Below are 11,773 nucleotides of genomic sequence, written 5' to 3' on the forward strand. Positions count from 1 at the left end.
CAAAGATACAGAGATTTTACACTCCTCCTTAGTAACTATGTACCCTTTATGTCAGTGCAGAAAATTTACCCTTGGTTTTCTGATGCTTGCCTTTTATATGTTTAATGACCCTAATTTTTCAAGTTTTGTGTTGCATGGGTAGCAGGCTGCATTACTTTATTTTCTCTTTTGAAAAGAGCAACAGTTTCATCCTGCCAACTCTTTATATTTTTGGTCTTAATATTTACAGTCGCTTTAAGCTTGTGAGAGCTCTTTCAAAATCTTTAAATATGAAGTTTTCAGTCTTTCCTTGGTAGAAATAACACAATCATTGTGATGTTTTGAGAGGTTCAAACCATGGAACTGATCATTCTTATTTCCCTCTAACCTGTTTCAACACGCAACAGACATTTTCTAATGTCCCAACTTCCAAAGACACAGGATGCCACAGTATTTTACACAACCAGCATTTTCCACAGAATTACTACCCAATGCCTATTATTGCAAAATCTGAGGCCTTGTCATCTTGTAGACAACAGTATTCAGTGTTATACGATAGAGTTTAATAGGGCTGCCTGGCTCTCTGATGTAAGATATTTGTCATTTGCTTTCAAATAAAGATAAGTGGTTTCATGGTTTCACCCAATTACAGACCGAGTAATATTTAAGGTTGTATCAACCACTGGAGCAAACTTAATTTCAGGTCTGAGAAGAACCTGATTGAAAACCCTCTGAAGCTAATTAAAACCTTCCCTTTTACATTTATAGCTTAGAGCCAGAAACTTGGAAGAAATTTAAGATACTGGTACACTTTTTCACAGAAAGCAGTATTGGATCCTTCTGTAGTGATTGCCATAATTTACTCTTCATACTTTTTGCCTTTAGTTTTACTAGTACAAATATTTTTTTCCAATTAATTGGAAATTAATTTCAGTGAGGAGGGATCTTTGCCTTGAATAAACCTCTGCATCTGAACATCTGTCTGTTCCTATGTATTCTGTAACCTTCTTAGGTAAAAAGTGCTTTTAAACTGAAGTTATTTCTTAATGATATGGAGATGCTGATTAATAGTGAAATGGTTAACCATGTAGGTAACCTAAACTACACACAAAATGAATCAGGAAGCCTATTCTAACTGTTATTCAGCAAAATTATATCAATTTCAAGTGCCTGGTTTGAACTGCAAGTTAGCATGCCTTCCTAAGCACTTACGTAGTAGAGGCAATAAGCAAAATCATCAAAATGGTCAAGATTAACATAATACAGTCTTAGTTTTACTCCAAGTTACTACATAGGATTTATTTCCAAATGAGAGGAACTAAGGCTTTATTGTTAATATGCAACCATTACAACACTGCTTTTTTATCCATGAAAAAGAATGTCTTAAATTCTTGGTAAGTGCACCAATATCAAAATTATATTAATATAGTATCTTTTTTTTTAATATATATATATATATATATATGTATATTTTCCTCTTTCAGTTTAGCAGAACTTTTCCTTCTTTTTCTTTAAATGATTACAGCTAAGTGGTAACTTCTTTTTTTCACGATTTCATAGTTTTTGAATGAGTTACTGTGCAAAAGCATTAGGAATATGTTTACATTTCATATTTCGACCTTTAAATGTTCAGAGAACCCATATAAATTTTAAAACCATAATCCTCCAGTCATCTATAAGTACAAACCACATAATTATTTCATTGATTACTCAGTGCTGCTTTTTGCATTAGAGATGCTTTTTATTCCTTTTTCATTTTTTTGACCTCCTATTGAATTTTTCTCTGCATTTCATTCATGTAGAACAACTCTGTAATTATGTGGCACGGGCTGTAACGATCCCATAACATTGCCAGTTATGTGGGCACACCACATAATCCTGTTGTGGGGCTGCCGCAGCATCTTGTGGAAAGAACTGCTTACTGTAAATAAGATGCCATCTACCTATGTGCATATATGCTTACCAATAATTACAAAATGTCAAATGTAGATAACATTATCAGGTTATGATTTGCTCAAATTAGAGTAATCACAGTTTTTGACATTACCTAGCCCTAACTTTTAGTGCTGCTGCAACAAAAACCCATCACAATGGTTGCCTGGTTCGTGGTTTCAGCCACTAAACTTTAACAGCAACGTAAGAATTGGTCAAACCCCACAGCAGAGAAAAACCTCTGAAAAAATCTGACTTAAAGAAAATAGTGACATTTAAGTCTTAAAAGTATAGTTTCAGTAGTGTTTCCAAAAAATTCATAGGTGGTGAAGCTAAGTAAATGAGAGGTTAGAACGGCCCAAGATTGCTCAGAGTACAGAATGAGGCCTATGACACATCATTTAACTGGGAAATAATTTTCATGAAACCTTTTATATCATGTATATGAATTCAAGACACTAATTCTGTATAGTCTATAAAGTTTTGGCACATTTTTTTACCCCCCTCATAATTATATCAACAAGAATACTGTTAATTTGGCAATAAAATGTAAGGTATACATATATACATATATAGATACATCTTATAAATTGACCTGTAGGCATCATTGCACTTCTCAATATCACAGGAACTTTTGGGTATCTCTGATGCTGAGTCTTTTAATTTGGTAAATCTTCAGATCATTAGATTGCTGAAGTTTCTCTTCTTGTGAAGCTACAGAACTACCCATTTTAGAAAATACAATTTTTAAATTTTTTTTTTCTGACAAACAAAGAATCATGAAAAGAGTAGATGACATTTTATGATGGTAAAAAACTACAGAAAAGAAGTTGTAGGAATAAGTCTGATTTTATACGCTTTTCAATAATGTCACTGTTAATAAACTAGTCCAACTTACTGTCTTTAAATAAATGAAACTGTGGGCATATCAGAATCGTGTAGGTATGTGATTTACAGAATTTAAGAACAGTTAAGCTTGTCTGATTGGCAAGAATACATCTTTGTAGTGAAAAATGTATTATGTCATGAACCATATTTCATTTTTTTAAAACATTTTTTAAAAGTTGATTTAGAAGCTTTAAAACACACAGTAGCATTTGATAGCTTCAGAACAAAACCGTACCAAATTATAAAACTAGGACCCTATGTACACACACACGGGGTGCACTCAAACATTTTCTTCTGATCTTCATCAATGGATGACAATTGCCAAACTGAGACAACATTAAAGAATTACGTTAAATTAAAAAAAAAATCTCCTGGTTGTTTTTACATCAAGTATACATTTGAAAACACCAGTAAGGTATAGCTGAATTCTGCAAAATCCCACAAGAAAATAAGTTCTTACCACATGTTGTACTTGTCTGCTGTCATATATTGCAGGATCTACCTCAGGCAAAAAATGCAAGCTGGGGAAAAAGTATAATAGAAATTTCAATAAATCTCACTGTACTAGCTTTACTAAAGCCTCTGGACCCAGTCTTTTCCTGGAATAATTCCTGCTTAAGCAGAAATTATACTATTTAAAGTAATTCTACAGTCAAGATGTATCAGAGTAATTAATGTAATTGATAATGTTACAATATCAGAGTAATTAATTTAAAAATATTAAACCTAATCAGTAAGAAATTATGAACTGATTTTTATGAACTAATATTTTTAATTCCTATGATAGAATATTAATTTAAAAATAGATACATCAATGAATTCAACCATGCACCAATTTTTGCAGGTACTGACAAAGATTTTAGCCAAGTAACCTGCCACATTACATAAAGTTATTCTGAGTTACCTAAAAGTATCAGCACTTCTAAACAGTCTGCCAGGGATTCCTGCCACATTCAAAAAAGGTGTCATAATCTTAAAAATTGGCAATACAAATACTGCACACATCTGAAGAGGTAATATAATAACATTGAAATAAAATTTTATAAATTTCCATGTCTTCTTACTTTCAAACATCATGACATGTCCTGCTCCAATGTTTTAATTCAAATTAAAAAGTCATGTCAGTTATCTTAAACAAAAAGTTGGGGTGTTTCACTATAATAGAACATGACTCACAGATAAGTATTTTCTATGGAATTTGTGCTGCATATACTTCCTACAGGCATTGATACAATTTAGAAATATTGAATAATTTTCCATGCAAAAAATAATAACATGCAGTCCATTTCTTTACAAATCAAATACATTTTAAATAAAAATAAATTTTTAAAACTTATACTAATCCAGTGCTTGCCTACTGACATGTTTGGTTTTACTAGAGGTGCTTGGCATGCTGTCTACTAATGACTTCACTAAGATACCAATGGTATATATTGAATTTATGACCAAAATATACTTAATATGTCTTTATGTTAGCTTAGGGAATGAAATTAACCTTTCCTTTAACTGTATTGATATTTTAACTGCTTAATAATAAAAATTAATATAGAATGAACATGTTTACAACATTTTACTGAAGTATACTATGAAGATGTATAAATTGGGTTTGTTTTGAAGAAAAAATGTAAATGCATACTATCTAGTTAAAAAGTGGGGGTTTTTGCTTCTTAATCAAATCTAACAATCTAGGTAATGTTACAGTTGATCTAATTACATAAAACCATAATATACACCAATAAAGTTATAAAATATATGATGAATAAGCATTTTTTTCTATACCCTGTACAATTTAAAAACAACTGCATTGCTAGCATAAAGCTAAATGTAGATATATCTTTATTTATCTGTGTACCATTTCATTACCACTGTGGAAGAAGTGTCTACACAATGACTACTAAATCAATTCTAAATGATACCATGCTTGGGATGTGGAAATCTGGTATATTGTCTGTTATCTACAAAGTCATGTTTGTTTTAGAACTATTAACTTAGGTTTCACTTTACAAGATAAATTAAAAACAAAACAAAACAAAACAAAACATCTAATTTAAAGCCAATGACCTCACCACTTTGTATTTTTGGAACTGGCTGCTTCATAATCCAAAAGCTGTGTATGAAACCATTGGTATGTAAAGTCTTTTCTCCTTTGTAATTTCTCATCTGAAGTAGTATCCAGCTGAGAAAATTCTTCTTTTTTACCTGGGGAGGTAAACAGATACTCCTGTTTTTCATTATTATTTTAAAATATATTTTTTTAAGATTCCACCGATACACTTTGAACATATTGCCTTTTACAGAAGAAAAAAGGTAATTACTTCATTTTCTTGCAGTCCAACTAACTTGAATTTCTTCAGACAAAAGATAGTATAAGATAAAACAAATAATTACTTTTCAATTTTATGTTTTATTTTATCTTTAGGGATTAAATATTTTCTTTCTGCATCAATACATTTTTATTGGAAAATAAGATTGTTCCGAAATATATATGGATATACATAAATTGCTTGCCACAGCATCAGTGAATGTTGTTTACTATGCTACTTCAATTTTTTAAAATACATGCTCAAGTATATTTATAATTCTATTTACAAATCTATAAGGTTAAAAAACCACCATTATATGCAACAAGAGTCTTATTCCCTTGATATATCTTTTACTGATTTAATTTATTAAGACACTTAAATGGCTCTTTCTGATACTGGATTTCAAAGAAGTCATACACATAAATGATTTTTTTTTCCCATAAATTATAACCATGTTTGGATCACAAAAGACACCCAAATACAGAGAGCAAAGCATCAATTTGTGAAAAAAGCTGTACAGTTCTGGAAAGCATTCAGTTTTGGAGTTTATTCTGGTAAATACCAGATATGTTTTGAAGTATAAGGAAGAGTATTCAAGAATTGGAAGAGCCTGCAGAGGAAGCATCACCGTTGCATAGAACTGCTAATTGATTACATTAAATTTTCATTTTCTATCCTTATACATATATTTTATATGTCTTTGACTCAATGCTTTTATGAGATTTCAGAAAACTTTTTTTGTTTTTTGTACAGAAGTATTTTGGTTTTCTTTCTAATCTCATTGAGTTATCTGTACTCTTGCTGATTATTCCTTTTTTCCTTTCAAAAATTCTTCTTTCTTTCAACGTTGGGTAAATTCATCAGCTGAAGTCAGAGCTGCCTGTAAGGAGAATGTCTCATATTTTAAGCCTTAGTTTTCATCCATGATTTGAAAACATAAGAGGTTTGCCACATTACCTGTAATATTTAATTTTTCCTTCTGTAAAAATTATAATTTACTTTGCATAAATGGCAAAATGTCATTTTATCTAGTTTTACTGTGAGCTTATTGCTTTCATCTTTTAGCTCTAAGGGAATATTGTTCAAGTATCATAGCTTATTACAGTCTGAACTAGAAATGTCTTTCTGTTGTGCTCTCTATTTATCGTGGTGCAGAGAATCTCTGTTCAAACCTAATCCATTCCCTAGGCTCAACTTCTTCAACTGTCAACTTCATAATTAACCTATTAAAATTAGGCAAGGTCCTGGTCCAAAGATGAAGTCATATATGTCTTGCTAGTGACTCACAGACTAGAAATTAAGAATTGATCCTCAGTTGATGTCAAGAAGTCTCCTTTACCTCCCTAGGAAGACAGATTAGAAGCTTGGATGGAGAGTCCCTGTAGGCTGCGACTGGAAGATTGTGAGGGCTCACTAAAAAGATCAAGCAGTGGACTGCACAATCAGTGCCAAACATTAATATACAAAGAATCCTAATTAGAGTTCATCACCCTCCGTGATTAAAGTGGGAGCTCTTTCTTCTTTTCTAAGTTTATGATAATACTTTCCCCTGTTCCTGGTCCAGTGGTACAGCTGACCTTTAAATTTTGAAAAATTATTGGTTTCATGTCTGATACTATACTGGTACCCTTATAGGTCTTCATATGAAGATGTTACTGATTTGTAACACCAGTAAGAAACACTCTGCATGACTTCATAAAAAGCAGTCCTGGAGACTGAGCTTCTGCTTCTCAGCATACGTTCTCCAATGATGAATAAATCCCCAAGAAATTATCTTTCATTGTTTTCTTATATGTATTTACAGAAAAGTTGGTTCACTATTACCATCCTTCTCAGGAGAATTACTTCCTCCTATTAAAAGAGTCAATATTATTTGTGCTTTTACAAAACTGGTTTTTGACCTTTTCCTCCATTAAAAGGGAAATTTATGTAGGGATTCAAAGCCAATATTAGAAGTTAATGTGTGAGTCAGATGCAAAAAAGATGATGCACGTACAATAAGCTATGCTAAAACTTAAAAAAATCTAATACTTTCAGCTTGGAAATTGGTTTTTCCAAAATTATCACTAATAATTTGCCTTACCTTAGTTGCAGTTTGAATTTTTTACTGAAGTATGTTTGAAACACAAATACTTTTATTTTAAAAACTTTCATTTAACGTTTTTAAAACTTATTTTTGCATGTTAATTATTGAAACATAATTGAAACAAGAAAGAGACCAAGATGAAAGTGCACACAATGGGTGGTTGGGTTTTTTTCTTGAAATTATATATACCTTTTTATAGGGTAGCCTTATTCCATATTAGTGTTAATAATGGTTTTTTTTCCCTCAAATGCGCAGACACTGTTCAATAATTTGTTTAATAATGCTGCAGAAAAATGTATTCTATTTTCTTACTTCGTACATACGTTCCTAATTTTAATAGTAACAACTCTCTTAATTCTTATGAAAAAATACTATGTTATGAATTAAAACACAGCATTATCACTTTTATATTCAATTTAGGAATATCATGTGTTTGAGAATCTGGTGCATCAGTATCATTAACAAGTATTTGCTTGATAGCTTTCTTAAATTTATTGCTCTGTTTCGTTTTGGTTTTTTTTCTTAAAAAAAAACAAAACAACAACCTGGACCTGATTTTGAAGTACTAACACTCACAAATTCCACAGAAGTTCCAAAGAGCTTCAAGAATTCTGCATCTTTGAAATGGATCAGACCTATAATCTTTAATTGTTAAACCCAGACAGCTCTTGGAATACCAAAGGAAAAAGGAATACATCAAAGAAGGAATAACTCTGTCAAAAAACAAATTAATCACAGAGGTATTTTAAGTATTGTACCCTCATTAGATTATCACTTTTGTGCTTTCAATCTTTTTGACTTTTTTACATGACACACACGTTAATAATTTAGGATTGGAAGAGACATTTGGCATTAATACAGTAATGATTTTTAGGTGTTGTCAATTAATCATCCACACACATACTGTGCACGTAGGCCAGAGCCTTTGTGGCTTTCAGGGGCACCTACTGCCTTTTTCCTAGCATTTAAGTAGTGAGAATTTATTCAGAAGAGTCTCAGCACCTGAAGTGTCATTGGAACTGAACATGAGAGGAAAAGAACAAATTCTTTTATGGGTCCTCAGTCAACATGCAAACCCGTAAGAGCCTGAACTCTGGGATCTGGAAATATATCATCCTCTATCAAATTTGTTCACCGGGTACCCTTTGAGACAGCATGACACACACTCAGTGTAAAATGTGGATGTTACTTACATACTTCAAATTAGACTATCTCTGGATAATCCATTAAAAGAATCTGTGACTTACTTCTAGTGAAGTGCTCTAGGGCACTAGCACCAGAGCCAGTTTTCTTCTTACATGTTTTTTTTTCATGATTGATACATCTTGTGCCCTTAGCCACAGCAGTCAGCTTTAAAAAGAAGGAATAGCTTGGCATGTGGAAGCCAGACACCCAAATCTCACCCGGCCAAGGAGTACCTGACACCTATGTTTGCCACTGCCTAAGGAGTAACTCAGACCTCCATTCCCAAGTGCAAGGACAAGTGTTCTTAACAGCAAGTCAGTATACAAAAAAACCAGATGGTAACACAGTGTTTACATTCAGGGTGATCTTTCAGGTTCTGCACTTTAGTTACAAATTCTATGTCCACGAAACATTTTAAGCAAATCCCAGTTGGCTAGTCAGCTTATTGTCAATTGATATGCAAGAGGAACCTGATTCAACACAATGGGATTTTTTTGCAATTATATTTGTTAATGGTGGGATGATAAAAGGCCTAATTTCAATGTCGTATGTTTCTTGAAACAGAGAAATGTGTGGAGAAGGCTGCACTGTATCCAACATTTTACAGTTAAATTTTATGTTTAGAGGGTGATTTAATTAACTTCAAAATTCGATTTATACAGAGTACAATACAAATAAAGTAAGAGACTAAGAAAACTAAAAGACTTACAATGTGAAAGAAGGTCCTGGAATTTCTTCAGCATTCTAAGTTTTCCTCCCTTAATATAAAAAATATGTGACCAGACTTAATTCTCTCAATATGTATTCTGGAAATGGTGCTCTTAATACAGGAATTAAGAAGCTAAGATTTGGTATAAAATTCATATCTGTGATACTAATACATTGAAATTTTGCTTATCTGTCAGGTTTCTGGTATACATTATTTACAGCCTGGAGAAGATAAGGCTCCAGGGAGACCTTACAGCAGCCTTCTAGTACCAGAAGGGGAGTACAGGAAAGTTGGGAAGGGACTTTTTACAAGGGCATGGAGTGACAGGACAAAGGAGTAATGGTTTTCAACATGAAGAGGGTAGATTTCAGTTAAATATTAGGAAGAAATTCTTTAGTGTGAGGCTGGTGAGACACTGGCACAGGTTGCCCAGGGAAGTGGTGGCTGCCCCCTCCTTGAAAGTGTTCCAGGCCAGGCTGGATGGGGCTTTGAGCAACCTGATCCAGTGGGAAGTGTCCCTGCCCATGGCAGGGGGGTTGGAACTGGATGATCTCTAAAGTCTTTTCCAACCCAAACAATTCTAAGTTTCTGGATTATTACCGGACAGCAATATATATTAGGAAAGTGTGTAGTATGTGAGTCTCTGCATGAATGTATGATCTATGAATGAAAATTAAAATTATATATACTCCTTTATGATTTTTATAATTTCTCCTATGTCTCCTATAAAGTTATGTTGTAGAATCATAGAACTGTTTAGGTTGGAAAAGATGTTTAAGATCATCAAGTCCAACACACATCAATAAGTAGTCTTGAAATTCCTAACCTAACATGCAACTTTTAATCTCATTTGCTCCATAAGTCAGTCAACAAAATTATTTCTGTCACAATTAGTACAATACACACAGAACAGAAAGCAAGAACAATGTGAGAACATTGATATCAAGGCAAGATGCTGAAGAATATGGAAACAGACAGGAAAATAATAAAAACCCCACAACAACACTACACTCCCCAAATCATCCAGATATGTATAGCAGAATGTAAAAGAAATTAATAGAATTTCTTCTCTTTCACAAAAAGCTTGACACATTTGTTAGAAGTTCATTTTGTCAGAAGCTATTAAAGTATTAAATACAAGTTGCTACCTGACCAAAACATAGGTTTTGGGAAAAAGAATGGTATTTAGAGCACTCTTTAGAATGCTTGCAGGTATTCAATGAACACATTTATATCAGCAGCTTTTAGACAGTTGGTATTATCAAGTGGCAGTAATCAATACAGAGTTCTTTTGACTTAAAATTATAAGATCTCCAGATAATGTTTGCTTATATACAACTGGCTTGGAATTTTCAGATAGTGAAACATACATTTCTCCCTTAAAAACACAGCAACTTGTTTCTGTCACAGCTATACTGTATGGAATAGTTGACTTAAGATGTTTTTTATCCGAGTAACTTTTAAGTAAATCAAATTCCATCTCTAGGACCATGAAAGAATGAATGACAAAAAAATACTTATAGTAGTGTCTGTGTGAGTTCAAGATAAACAAAAAGTTAAAAGAGAAATTTTTTATAAGAATACTGCATCAGGTTATGACAAAAAATTTCTTGATGCTTAAAATTGCATTATCAATTACATCATGTGTTTTGAACGTGAAAGTGCTGATCAGCCCACAAAAGCATGTATTTCAAGAATTGTTAAAGCAGTAACTGAAAGTAAAAAATATTTGAGGGGGTTTTTTTTCTAAAATTTTTGCCTTTTTCCTCCTTTTCCCAAGTATTTCAGGCTTTTTTCACACTATAAATAAGATCTACTATATTACTATTCCATCTGCAAATCTTCTCTTTGCTAATCTCCTCATCTGCTTTTGTAATCACCTCCTTTTTACCACATGACCTCAGCCTCACACTCGTTCTTCCTGCACTGAATCCAGGTATTCACCACACTCTCAGTTAGACCATAGTCTTTACTTTGGCTGTCCTTTTTCTCAATGTTTTGATTTCTATTTTTTGCCGTCTCTTACACTGTGCTCTACTTCTGGGTATTAAAATCAATAACAAAGCTTCATCTACTCAGTTCATCCTGCTTCAGTGGTTACCACATTTCAGGCTGTGCTTTCTGTGTTATCTCTTTGATCTCTTATTATTAGATTATGTAAAAGCTGAACCCTTTCATTGAGATTTCTAAACCACTGAAACTACAAATTTCAGCTTCACAATTCAAGGAAAACAAAATTTCATACCCACACATTCTTTTCTGTTTTGCTACTTGTTCCTGCCTCTGCAGAATACACCACTTTTTAGTAGCAATAAGTATTTAACCCTACCTTACTGGCTATGCTCAATTTATTACGTTCCCAGCATTGAGGCAAATCCAAGTCTTATTTAATCTTAAGTGGTGTGCTTCTAAAAAAACCTCATTTGAAGTTATTTCTCCATCACAACAGTGTTGATGAAGTTCTCCAAGTCCTTCCTGATCATACAGAATCTTTTTCACTGCAAACCTCTGATCACAAAACCATTTCGCAAATTAATACTCCACATGAAATTGCTCGTGTCTTTTCCTCTACTCGCTAACATGGCACATTTTCCTTTGAATTGCTTCATAAGCTTCACTTCCCTGTCATTGACTTCAAGGCAGCATTAAACACTTTTCCTTCTGAGTTATCCAGCTTTCACAACTTCTATG

At 32.9% G+C, this 11,773-nt stretch overlaps 1 protein-coding gene across 3 annotated transcripts in view; it reads right to left on the reverse strand.

The window, feature by feature from the left end:
* The window catches only part of LRRIQ1 (leucine rich repeats and IQ motif containing 1), a 108,441-nt gene that overhangs the window by 16,531 nt on the left and 80,137 nt on the right, over positions 1-11,773 (reverse strand). For all 3 annotated transcript variants that reach the window (XM_071765889.1, XM_071765868.1, XM_071765878.1), the window contains 2 exons: positions 4,866-4,998; positions 3,260-3,320 (listed from right to left, as the gene is read on the reverse strand). In XM_071765889.1, the coding sequence (XP_071621990.1) occupies positions 3,260-3,320; positions 4,866-4,998 (194 nt within the window). The remainder of the gene's footprint in view (positions 1-3,259; positions 3,321-4,865; positions 4,999-11,773) is intronic.

The sequence above is a fragment of the Heliangelus exortis genome, chromosome 1 (assembly GCF_036169615.1).
Source record: "Heliangelus exortis chromosome 1, bHelExo1.hap1, whole genome shotgun sequence".
Lineage (NCBI taxonomy): Eukaryota > Metazoa > Chordata > Aves > Apodiformes > Trochilidae > Heliangelus > Heliangelus exortis.